This window comes from Muntiacus reevesi, chromosome 18 (assembly GCF_963930625.1).
Source record: "Muntiacus reevesi chromosome 18, mMunRee1.1, whole genome shotgun sequence".
Taxonomy (NCBI): Eukaryota; Metazoa; Chordata; class Mammalia; order Artiodactyla; family Cervidae; genus Muntiacus; species Muntiacus reevesi.
This window is the reverse complement of record NC_089266.1, coordinates 52,089,313-52,102,851: the sequence shown is the minus strand read 5'-3', so window position 1 is coordinate 52,102,851 and position 13,539 is coordinate 52,089,313. Positions and strand designations below refer to the sequence as shown.

The following is a 13,539-nucleotide window of genomic DNA, read 5'->3' as shown; positions in this document are numbered from 1 at the left end:
AGCACTGTGAAAGTACTAACACTTCTAAAACTGAGTTCATCACTATGAAGACACATTCATCTCCATAAAGATCCTTCAGTATCTTTCTGAAGGCAGTGCTCACTTAAGGCACTGAATCGCATGTAGACTAAAAGCTGGAAATAGTGAACAATTTCTATTTCAAATATAAGAGTTGATGACATCTTTTATGGTAAAAATAGATTACTAAAAATTTATCTAAAGGTAAAAATTTTCACATCCATTATAGGTTAGGAAAACAAGTTCATACACTTTATCCAATGTAGGTAATTCAAACTTATAATTAAAATGTTTTGGACTTGAAGCTACTCTGGAATAGTACAGTATCAACAGCGAAGAAACACTCAAAAGGAAAAATATCCTAATAGTAAAGTTAATTTCAAGGTAAGTTACTACAGCAACTAGAACCTCAACACCGCCTCATCTACAGTGAGGTAAAGAAATGGTATTCGAGTCTATAACCATAAGAAGTCAAAGCAGAACATATTATTGTAGAACCAAGTTCAGAGCACCAATGGCCAAAAGGTGGAAGCAACCTAGTGTCTATCAACAGGTGAACTGACAAAATGTGGTCTGTAAATATAGAAATTTCAGAAAATTATTCAGCATTTTAAAGGAAGGAGATTTGACTCATGCCACAGTATCAATGACTCGGAACAAGTGAAAGATGCCAATCACAAAAGGACAAATATATGATTGCCTTCATATGAGGTTCCTAGAGTTATCAGATTCTTCAAGACAGAAAGCAGGACGGCAGCCGCCACAAGATGGCGAGAGGGGAATGTGAAGTTAAGTGTTTACTGGGTACAGAGTTTCTGCTGGGGAAAGACGAAAACGTTCTAGAAAAGGATGGCGGTGATGCTAGTACAACAATGTGAATGTATTTAATGCCACAGAGCTGTACGCTTAAAAATGGATAAAATGGTCAATCTTACATGTATTTTACCTCAATGAAAAGAAAATAAAATATAATTGTGCTTTTGCTTAAAAATCCTTCTAGTGTATCTACGCCAAGTCCCTCTCTCCATAAGAACAAAATCAGACCTCGCCAGAGAAACTGACAATACAGGCTCCCAGAGCCATCAGAAAGTTCTTATAACTTCATATTCTATACTTGTTTATGTACATTATGTAGAATGAAAAACCTAAAGATCAAATGTTTAAAATTTAATGTACTTCAAAACAGTAATAATCAACCTTCTCTGCCCAAGAGTCAATTCAGAAAATTTTTTAAATAATAAAACACATGCACCTTCATGAGAAAGGTATATTCTTATAAATCACTTCAGTCAGCCTTTAAAGTGTTAGTAGCTAGGCTCATTTGAAATATAGCTTTTAAAATGTTATCCTTTATATGTAAATATCAAGTTTTTAAGTGTTTTAAATCTATTCAAATTCTATACATTAATTCATTTAATCCCAGACCCAAACTATTATTGCCACTTTTGGAAACGGAAATTGAAACTGAGTGACATGAAATAATCCACAGAAGTCACAATGTCCATCAGATGACTAACTGCAAAGCTGAGGCTAGAATTGCTTCGTTTACTCAATAAATATTTACTGAGAGCCCATGACGGCCAAGCATGCACCAGGTGCGGGGGATACGGGAATGAGTCAGACACAGCTGCAGCTGGATGGAGTCTGCCTCTCTGCTCGACCAGAGGGAGTCACCAGCCCAGCGTGAGTGCCCCGCCATCGGCAGCCCAGAAGGCGAGGTCCCCCACCAGCGTCTGTCACCTACCCTCTCTGGAAGGAACTGCCTCTGGGGAAGAGGTATATCAGAAAAGAGCCTCTCAAAAGGAAAACGAAACAAACCAAATGTCCTCTCTGTATTACCAGCAGGCAGGCGGCAGCAGGCAGAACATGTTGGCCGAACGAATGAGCTCGAGAGGATTTGCCTAGACGTGGTTCCTAGCGCTGCCTGTGCCGAGCTGTGCTTCTGCGTCTAACCTCTACAATGAGGATGACTACATCGCCTAGCTTACAAAGGTGTTCTGAGGATTAAATGAACTAATACTTGGAAAGCACTCGGCATAGTACCTGGTCACAGTGACTGCTACACAAATACGTTACATAGAATACGAGATAAAGGGCAGCTACAAATCACCAATCACTGCTTTGAGCTTAAAACTTAACTTGGGGAAAAAAGTCAAAGTTAACTTTGAATCAGTTCAGCATTAGAACATGAGTCAAAGGAAAACAATTCCTCAATACAGGATTCTATATATAAATATGAATATACTAATATTCTTATGTATGTTCAAATACATACAGAACGAGCAAAACAAAAAGGTCTGAAATAAAGTTTTTTTATAAAAAAGGGAAATTAAATTATAGTAGCACCCTGAAAACAGCATTAGAGAAGAAAGCTGAATTCAAGACCAGGCAAGACTAAAGAGAGTTCACTAATGGTGGATCTATAACATTTTGTCTTTGAAGAAGGGGTAAGAGTGGAAAAAATGTAAACGAGCTAGGCAAAGAAAACAGATGCTTCAAGAGAGGAAAGACAAATATAAGAAATCAGTCAGGTGAGTCCATTTATGAGTCAGTCTGAGAGCAGTTTTTTAGTCTCAAAGTTTGGCTTTACTAGACAAATAATTTATGAAATATTACAAAATACAAAGTTTACTGGTTATACCACATGAAGACCACATCCAAGTTTATTTTCAATATAACTGATTTTTAAATGAAGTTGAGTATTGTTTTTTTTTTAACTAAAATTTGATCCAAATCTCAAGTCACATAGTTTACTTTGAAAGGATAAAAGTATGACCATTATTCCAAAATTAGTTACTTTATTAGGATTTGGAGAGCTGGATTGAGAGTGATTATTATCCTGCTTCTGAGAGTAGTATTCTACTTAACTTTGGTAAAGTCATTCGTAAAGTCCTTCACAAACAGGTATTCACTAACTATTGGTTAAACTGCTCACTATGTTTTGCCTCCTTCACCTGAGATTTGGAGGAATTAAGCACTTGTACAGTTATTTCTTTGGCATTTTCTTTTCCTTCCATAGCAGGTCTTTTGTATTTAACAATACAACTTTTTATTTCTATAGTACTTCAGAATGTTCAAAGCAATTTTGCCTACATTATATCATAGAATTACTCTATATATGAGAATTCATCATGAAATCATGAGATTTTTCTTTTTCTCATAACGTCAGAACCTTCACAGTAATTTCAATCATCCATATCAAAGAAGACAAAACAAAAATTCAGATAATGCAAGATTCTATTTCATATGCACTCTATACTATCAAAACAGCAGCAGCACTTGTTCTTTTAATGTGTCTCTTTCCTAGTCCTTATCTGGGACTCCTGGAGACAATTTTCAATGTAATTATTAAATCAATAAATTTATTTATAATTTAAATCCAAACTAACACAAAATATTTTTAAATGACATAGATCCTAAATTGTAATAATTTAACAAATAGTACTTCTATAATGAATAATATTAACTATTTGTAGTATTTTCTAGTAACATACAACTAGTTCTCATAAAATTTAGAACTAGGAGTTTCTAAGAGGATTGTTCAGAACTTGGAACACATTTTCCCATAGAAACATCATCATACAGGCTAGTCTGGCTCCTAAGCCAGACTATAACCATCCGTACCTTAACTGCAGCACTAACAGTAATATGGAGCCTAACCGCCATATCTAATATGTACATAGGAAAATTTCTCCAAAATTCCAAGTTAGAAGGCCAAGCACATTTCTCTCTTTGTGGTAGTCCTTCTAAATTTCAACTCCCCAGAAGTTTTTGAGTCTTTAGTAGTGTAGAGGAGGGGCGTTTAAGGGAGGTTAGGAAAAGAAAGAGAAACATTCATTGCTAAAAGGAAGAGAGACAGGGGTGTTGTCCAGTAGATGGGTTACATCACGTAAAGCAAGTATAAGAAAGACTGTCTCTCTCTTATGTGTGTGTGTGTGTGTATATCTATATATGTGTATATATATATTCTATGCATTTAGGGAATGCAGCCAAATTATAATTTAGATAGAATGCCTAATTTATTAAAATATTGATTAAAAATCCCTCAGGAAAGATCTGACACTATTTGTTGCTATATATAAGATATATAACATCATCTTCTAGCTTTCAAGATCACCCAGATATTTTTGTTCTTCAAAGAATTAGCTGAAAGTCTGGGGGAAAAAAGAATTAGGCCTCCACTTTCTTTATATATAAGGTTAAAAAAAAGATTTTTTAATTTCTAATAGGCAAATGATTAGAAGTGCTATATCGTCTTACTCTATATAATTTCTTCCCTTTATCCTTCTCCATCCACCAAAACAGTAGCAGCTCCAAAAATCTATAAAATTCAATCTAATTTAACCTCTGGTTTTATTATTTTGATATTATTGAACTTAAGTGCTTTGAGAAAATAAAGCAATCCCTTTTACTGTCTGTAAAATTTAGGTAGAATGCAATGAGCCAATAATACATAAATGTGGTTGGATATTACCAGCATTACTATAAATGGAGCAGTTTTCAAATTTATAGCTTTTAAAAGACAACCAATCATTTAACCCCCTTATCTAATTTACATGCCTCCCACTTATTTTAGTTTTTGATTTCGGCCTGCCTGGGAAGAGTGGTCTAACAAAAATACCGCTGGAGACTGCTTCCAGCTCTACTTACTTAATATGCCTACACTCTTAGTTCAAAGGGCAAAGGACTGCCCCCTTTTTTCTCTTCCTGGTCTTTTCTGAAAGCCTTGACCCTTGACTTTTTTCTACTGCCCCTTTTCATCATTCTTTGTAAAACACTAATGAAAACACACATCACCTCTATGGTGCTTCTGCAAAACAATAAATTGTTTTTAACTAAATGGTAACATTATCATTCTGCAAAAATGTATCCCTACAAAGACATCCCCTGGCCCCAAGAAGCTAAATGGATGGTCACTATCACATGGATTCCCAAGGAGTGGCCTGAGCTCTATTGGCAGGTCTTCCATGCCCTTGGCTGAGCTCTAGGTCAGTTGTCAGGCTCTTCTCTCAGCTACTCCCAGCTATTCGCTGGCTGAGATTAACTCTGCAAGGAATGCATTGCCAAACCACACCATTACATTTTTATTAAAAGAATATAATTTAGTCTTAAGAGATGGTGAGTAGGCTCTTTTATTAAACTTCATTACTGAGATACTAAGATGATTTCATTATGAGATAGTCTCACCTATATAACTAAAAAATAATATGTAGTGTAAGTATTTTTTTCTAAAAGAAAAAACCCACAAAAAACTACTACACCAAGAACAGTGTTATACCAAGATCTGGTGTACTAAATCTTACCAGAACATATTTTGAGGATACCAAAGTTTCACTAAAACATACACTTCTATGTGCCAACAATTTTTACAGCCTTTAAGAACACAATGAAATTTCACATATTGCTAAAAAAATGAGCACTCATGAGAAATCTTTGACATTTCTTAGATGCATATTCCTATTTTTGTTTATGCGTACAAAAATGCATTTAAAATATAAATTCTCATTATCAAGCACCTTAAAAGAAACCACTGAACTTGAATTTCTCATACCTGTTGGATAGTAGGCTTGGGAGTACTGCGCTGAGGGTGTGTAGTTACTGTATTTTTGGGAGGAGCTGACCATCGTTTGAGGCCCTTGCTGAACGTGTACGGATGTGGCACTGGGCTGCAGGGTATACGTGACCTCAGTTGGAAACCTCTGTAGTACAGGAAACGGAACCCCTTTATCTGAAAAAGTGGGAGACGTTTCCACTTGTCCTGGGTGCATTCCAAGAGAGTTCTGCCATGTTCTAGGAGGGATCGGGGTCCGATCTAAACCTTTCAGAGGAAAAGTACTGTGGTTGTGGGATGAAGTTGATACGTAGGAGTAAGGAGACAGACTATCTCGCCGGAACGACCGGTGAAATTGTCCTACAGCCACTGGTCCTGTATAAAAGAGGAAGAGCACATTTACTAATTTTATATTACACCACCAGACGTAGTAAACCAAAAGTCACAAAATACACACTACTCTTCACTTGTGAATATGCTGAGTTCCCAGCCATTCTCAACACAACAGAAATTTATTGGTAAAAACAAGTTCAGAACACAGAATATGAAATTACAAACATAATGCTAAAAAAATAATCAAACAAATTTTGTTTGGTTGTCAGTATGATTGCAATAAGAGACAAAGTGGCCAAACTCTAACATTAAATCAAAGGTTAAATGTCATCTTACCTTTCACCTCAACTGACTGACCCAGATTTTCCCAATCAGTAAACTATTAGTATTTCCTAGAAGTTTTAGAAATTCCATTTGGTCTTTCAAATCACTTAGGAATCTTAATAATAGGTACGAAAATAAGCACTCAACCATATTCATGAAAGATATAAGTACGGAGAAAATAAAAATTATACCACAAAAATAAATTTCATGTTCTTCGCTTCCTTTCAATTTTTAAAAAAATTTTAGTAACAATCTTTGCAGAAAAGTCAAGCTTGGAAACTCTGACTTGTTCATTCCTGAATCAAAAATTTTCCATGGTCTCTTTTTCTTCAGAGTATCTCTAGTCCCTTCCTAGATATCAATCAATCTCAAACAGTGATTTACATTTGAATCACTTGGAGAGTGTTAAAAATCCACACATTCAGGACAAGAGATTCCTAGATTTGCTTTTTCTTATCTAAAAAGGTAGAAAGAATTAATCAGTGGAGATGAGGAAGAGAGAGAAAGAGCAATACTACATAATGAAGAAAAGGAAAATATAAAAGCTGCAAGCTGAACTTAAAGACTGTGGTTCTTGAAGATAAAAGTAGCCTAATTTATTCCTAGGAAGGATTTTACCTATTAAATTACATGGTTCACAAAGCGTTTTCAATTTGTTTTTGTTGTATTAAACTATATCTATATAAATAAAATAGATATAAAAACTATATAATCTATAAAGCAGAGGGAAAGTCTAATTTACGTGCTACTCATCTGCTAAAGATGGCACTCACATACCTACTTATCCAAATATTTAAACCTGTCACACATCTTTTGTTCTAGTATTCCTATAATGTTTGAGTTCTTCTAAAGAATGAAGCATTTGTAAGTGCTCATAACCACTTCTGTTTTGGCGCTGCCTGATTCAAATGGATTTTGCTCAAACTCTTAAAATTTAAAAAGAATAAAGCATTAATGCCAAAAATAAGCAAACATAGTAGTTTGGGGCAGATGCGTACACACTGCTGTATTTAAAATGGACCTGTCGTGTCGCGCAGCGAACACTGCTCCATGTTACGTGGCAGTCTGGATGGAACGGGAGTTCAGAGGCAAAGAGATGCATGTATATGGATCACTGAGTCTCTCTGCTGCTCACCTGAAAGCGTCCCAACACTGGTAACTGGCTATGCTCCAATATAAAGTAAAAAGCTTAAAATAAGACACAAAAAACAATTCTGGAAATCAAGAGCTAATGGAGAAAATAATCTAAAGGACAAAAAAAATCTCATTCAGAAGATTAAATGTATTTAAATGATACACCTCTTAAAAACTACTTTTCTTTAAAATACAAAATAGTTTTTATGCTGACTAGCAAACACATGTATACACACTTTGAACTACCATTGACAATTCTTTGCTTTAGGACCTAAAGAAACATTTTTTGTTTGTGAGATCCCAAACTGCCCATCACTTGTTATTTTTTTTTTCTTGGATGCTAAAACTTTATATTGCTAGAGTGTGGAATAGCTCACTAACCCTTCTTTACCCTCTTTAAGATTAAATGTTGATGAATTTTCAGATTGTCAATAACAACAGATAATTAAAGAATCCTCTACCCTGATTTCTCAAATTCTAATTGATACCCGAATTAAAATACAATTCTACTTCTACTATGATAACTTCTGAGTGATGCACAAATATTTAAATATTTTAGATGCTGCTAATGTAAGGACACAGGACACAAATTAGAAGGACATTTTTTTTTAATTAAGAACTAAAACATGTTCAGCTCTTATTCTTCTGTTAGAGGTTACTTCGTAGGGTACTAGTCTACCAACTTTATAGAACATCACCTACATGTCTTCAGGATATCTAAGATATATATTTGGCAAAGCGTAAACCCAGGATCCTAAAAATGTAAGGCAGACTGAATTTCTGTTGTTCTTTCTACTCCATCTGTAAAAGTGAATCTGAGTTAATCAGTCCCCAGGAGAGAAATTGCCTCTTTCCCAAAACTTGGTTCTTGAGAGTTAAGTTTAGAAAGCTTTAACAAATATTATAAAATAAACTGCCAATAAAAACAAGATAACAATAGTGGGCAAACAAAAAAGGAAAAACATGTGACCCTCACATTTCTTATCAAGTACAGAGGAAAAGAGGGTTGGATGGCATCACCGACTCCATCAACATGAGTTTGAGCAAACTCCGGGAGATAGTGAAGGACAGGGAAGTCTGGCATGTTGCAGTCCATAGAGTCGCAAAGAGTCAGACTGAACAGTTACCGACTGAACAACATTCTCAGAAGGTGAACAGGACAACTAGCTCAATAGACCTAGGTAAAAGAACCAGGGCCTAACACAGAGGATTCTACTGCAAAAGAGAAGTATTTAAATCAGAAGCTGCAGTAGAACACAGAACACAAAAAGGAAATGAAGAAAGAGCAGTATAGTCAGGCATATAATCAATGCAAGAATTAAGCAGAATAAAAATTAGTGAGCCTAAAGAGAAGAACCAAGGGCTTAGAATATGGAAATAAAGCAAAACAAAGTTGGACCTGTATTCTTAAACTTAGAATTACATTCCACCCAAATCAGTAACATGATTTCCTAGTGAACCAAGTCTGTGTTGTGGACAATCCACACCTGACATATTTTCTATACATACCAACAGGCAGAATGTATGAAATATATGAAAACTATGATAATGGAGGTATATATGAACAGATGGATTAGCGATACCAAAATTAGCTATGAATTAAATTTATGTTTTTCAACAAATAATCTTTAAAATGCTGACCAACTGAATTATAAGTGAGGAAAATCAGATCCTACATAGCCCCTGTGCTTCTTCAACTGAAATGAACTCTATACTTAAACTACAACTGGGTGTAGGATAGGGCAGGGAAAAAAGAAATCAGAGAAGAAGAAAAAGTGAGCAAGAATTGGTCTCTATGTATGCATGTGTGTTTCTTTCTTTGAAGTAGTGATCCTGTTTTTCCCAAGAACACATTTTCAGTCTTTTCTCCTTATGCCCACCAGATACACAATCTGAAAAAACAAGTATCTAAATGAATGCCAAGGTATTGTATCCACTGCCTTTCTCCATTTGATTCCCCACCAAAATCAATGGACACTGCATGGAAGTAAATGGCTTAATATTCCTTTAGAATTCCTTTAGAACATTCCTATGCCACTGCCACTTTTCCAACTAGTTCCTAGAACTCTAACCTAATCCCTTATCTTCTAAACTCCACAGATACACAACCTAATCCATCTTCTAAAATCCAAATGAAGATTGCTCATTCCTTACCCTGGGCTCACATTAAACTGAACACAGTGTTACTTTTATTTGTATATTTAAAATTTTCCCGTAACTGAAAAGTAAGCCAGACACTTTTATGTTAAATCTCTGTTAACATGATGAAAACGCCTCTATTACTCTGCTAGTTGAAGGTAAAGAATGAATTCTCATTATTATATCCTGTTGCTTTCTTGGTATGCTGCTGCACATCACCCACTCTTTAAACAAGAAAAGGGAATACTGTCACCCTCACCTTCCTGGAAGAAGGGGGAGGGTATTAGAAATCAAGTTGAAAATAATTTTAAAAGTCAAAGAAACTTTCTATCACAGAGAGTTTTTTAAGTTTGAGTAAACATAGACTTGCATGTAAAGATGGGCATAATAAAGGACAGAAACGGTATGGACCTAACAGAAGCAGAAGATATTAAGAAGAGGTGGCAAGCACACCCAGAAGAACTGTACAAAAGAGATCTTCACGACCCAGATAACCACAACGGTGTGATCACTCACCCAGAGCCAGACATCCTGAGTGCAAAGTCAAGTGGGCCTTAAGAAGCATCACTATGAACAAAGCTAGTGGAGGTGATGGAATTCCAGTTGAGCTATTTCAAATCCTGAAAGATAATGCTGTGAAAGTGCTGCACTCAATATGCCAGCAAATTTGGAAAACTCAGCAGTGGCCTCAGGACCAGAAAAGAAAGGCAATCCCAAGAAATCCAATCCCAAAGAAAGGCAGTGCCAGAAAATGTTCAAACTGCCACACAATTGCACTCATCTCACATGCCAGCAAAGTAATGCTCAAAATTCTCCAAGCTAGGCTTCAACACAATACGTGAACTGAGAACTTCTAGATGTTCAAGCTGGATTTAGAAAAGGCAGAGGAACCAGAGATCAAATTGCCAACAACCACTGGATCATAGAAAAAGCAAGAGAATTCCAGAAAAACATCTACTTCTGCTACTATGCTAAGCTTTTAACTGTGTGGATCACAACACACTGTAGAAAATTCTTCAAGAGATGGGTGAGAATACCAGACCACCTGACCTGCCTCCTGAGAAACTTGTATGCAGGTCAGGAAGCAACAGTTAGAACTGGACATGGAACAATGGACTGGTTCCAAATTGGAAAAGGAGTATGTCAAGGCTGTATATTGTCACCCTGCTTATTTAACTTCTATGCAGAGTACATCATGTGAAATGCCGGGCTGGATTCCACAAGCTGGAATCAAGATTGCCAGGAGAATTATCAATAATTTCAGATATGCAGATGACATCACACTTATGGCAGAAAGCAAAGAGGAACTAAAGAGCCTCTTGATGAAAGTGAAAGGAGTGAAAAAGCTGGCTTAAAACTCAACATTCAGAAAACTAAGATCATGGCATCTGACCCCATCACTTCCTGGCAAATAGAGAAGAAAACAATGTAAACAGTGACAGACTTTATTTTTCCTAGCTCCAAAATCACTGCAAATGGTGACTGCAGCCATGAAATTAAAAGACACTTGCTCCTTGGAAGAAAAACTATGACCAACCTAGACAGCATATTAAAAAGCAGAGACATTACTCTGCCAACAAAGATCCATCGAGTCAAAGCTATGGTTTTTCCAGTCGTTACGTATGGATGTAAGAGTGGACCATAAAGAAGGCTAAGTACTGAAGAAGTGATGCTTTTAAACTATGGTGTTGGAGAAGACTCTTGAGAGTCCTTTGGACTGCAAGGAGATAAAACCAGTCAATCCTAAAGGAAATCAGTCCTGAATATTCATTGGAAGGGCTGATGCTGAAGCTCCAATACTTTGGCCACCTAATGCAAAGAGCTGACTCATTAGAAAAGACTGAGGCTGGGAAAGACTGAAATCAAGAGAAGAGGTTGACAGAGGACAAGATGGTTGGATGGCATCTCCGACTCAATGAGTTTGAGTAAGCTCGGGGAGATGGTGAAGGACAGAGAAGCCTGGCATGCTGCAGTCCATGGGGTCACAAAGAGTCGGACATGACTAACCAACTAAACAACGACAAAATACAGACTTACACATAGAAACTTTTTTCAAAACTGAAAGACTGAAGCCAACAGTGAAAATTTCCAAGGCTGTAAACATGAGCTTTCTAAAATCATTTTTAACTAAAACTGGACAGTTATAAAAAAAAATTTTGGTTTTACGTGTGTCTAATCGTAACACCTTAAATAGGCATTGGGTCTAATCAGCTACTATGAAAGAACTGTTTAGCCAATTCATTCTACCTATGAGCAATACCTGGTAAAAACAGGAATATATATTATTATATTTATGCTTTCAAGTTACATAAATAATGCCTACGGTTCTACACATTACTCCGGAACCTACAATATGATCACTGTGAGAACACTTCTTCCAAGATTTCTTAGATGTGTCAATAGGTGGAAGACGGCATGGCTCGTCACGGAGAGACACCCACTCAAGGTACCTTGATCACCACTTTCCCTGCGCTGGCACAAATGTTCTATGTTCTCTAGGCTGTGACTGTTCCTTCCCACCTTGACCTTTGCCATATCCTCACCCTGTATAGGAACTCTGTTCTGCTTCCTATCAGAACGCAGGAGCCAGTTCTGTTTCTTCCAGACCCAGGGCTTTAACAAAGGCCTACTTATTTTTAGGTGTTCGCTGTGAAAAGACCGGGTCTCGAGAAGATACATGGCGATAGAGGTTTGGAGCCCACGAGGGTTCCGGGAAGACTCAAAAAAGCCAGCCTAACGCGGAGGTCCCCGTGACCGCCAGTGGACACAGAAGGGCCTCAGCGTCCATGGGCCCCGTCCAGGAGAGGTGCTGGCGGAAGGGGGCCGATGCCGGGGCCGCGGCCGACTTCTCGGCAAGCGCGGCCGACAGCGACTCCCGGGCGCTTCCCTGCCACCGCCAAGGAAATGCCCGCGGGCGTGGCGGTTGCCCCCTCGACGGCCGAGCGCCCTGCCGCTGGCGGAGGGCAGACGAGGAGGGACGGGACTCACCCTGCGGCTCCGGCCGGGGCCCCGAGGGCGACGGCGGCGGCTCCTGGTGCTGCAGCGGGGAGGTGGAGGCCGAGGCCGAGGCCGACGTGATGAGGAGCCTCTGGAAGCGGTTGGGCGGGCGGCAGGGCACCTCCAGGCCGGCCGCCAGCTTGGCCTTATTGGCGCTGGTGAGCCTCTTGAGGTGCACGAGCAGCTGCGGCTGGTCGCGGCGGAAGTGCGGGCTGTGGAAGTGGTGGAGCGGCCCGTCGCCCGCCGGCCCGCCGCCCCCCGGCCCCGGCCCGGGCCCCGCCGCGCCCGGCCCGCCCAGCACCACCTTGCGGAAGCCGTAGAGGTTGAGCTGGCGGATGAAGCTGGTGAAGTTGGTTGTTTTGAAGAGCTCGGGCTCGGCCCCGGCGCCCCCGACGCCGGCGACCCCACCGCCGCCGCCGGCGCCCCCAGCCCCGCCGCCCCCGCCGCCCCCGGCCCCCGCCCCGGGCGGGCTGAGCAGCTCGGCCTCGAAGAGCGGCTGGTCGATGAGCAGACCCTCGCCGCGGCCGTCCCAGCGGATCGAGCGGTACCGGGGGCTGTTCACCAGCCGCCACAGCTTGGCGGGGAAGTTGTTGGGGTTGATGGGGGTGGAGAGCAGCGCCTCCTCCATCGCCCCGCCCGGGCTCTGGGCCTCGCCCCGCCGAGCCTGGCTCTCCCACCCCGTTCTCGATCTCCCCCCGCCCCCCGCCGCGGCCTTCGCTCCGCCCTGCCCCCTCCAACCAGCGCCCCGCCGCCGCGGACCCGGGGACCGTTGGCGCACGAGCCCCGCGCGGCGCCCGCCGGCGCGACCAATGGGGCCTCGAGTTGCCGCTGCGCGGCCGCTGGCGGCGCGAGCCGACCCGCCCCTTGCGCCCGGGCCACGTGCACCGCGGAGAAGGCGTGCTGGCTCGGTGGCCTCCGGAGGGAGCCGGGGCTCTGGGGCCCGGGGCCCGCGGGCTGGTGTCGCGTCCTGCAGAGAGATCCGCCTGGGTATCCGCGGTCGAATGCGGAGACCCGTGTACTTAACCGCGACAGGCGGCGGGCTG

At 40.4% G+C, this 13,539-nt stretch overlaps 1 protein-coding gene across 1 annotated transcript in view; it reads right to left on the bottom strand.

The window, feature by feature from the left end:
- Positions 1–13,124, bottom strand: part of HSF5 (heat shock transcription factor 5) — a 41,178-nt gene extending 28,054 nt beyond the window's left edge. The window contains exons 1-2 of the mRNA XM_065910107.1: positions 12,488–13,124; positions 5,570–5,944 (exon numbers count right to left, since the gene is read on the bottom strand). Coding sequence (XP_065766179.1) covers positions 5,570–5,944; positions 12,488–13,124 — 1,012 coding nt within the window. The remainder of the gene's footprint in view (positions 1–5,569; positions 5,945–12,487) is intronic.
- Positions 13,125–13,539: the final 415 nt, after the last annotated feature.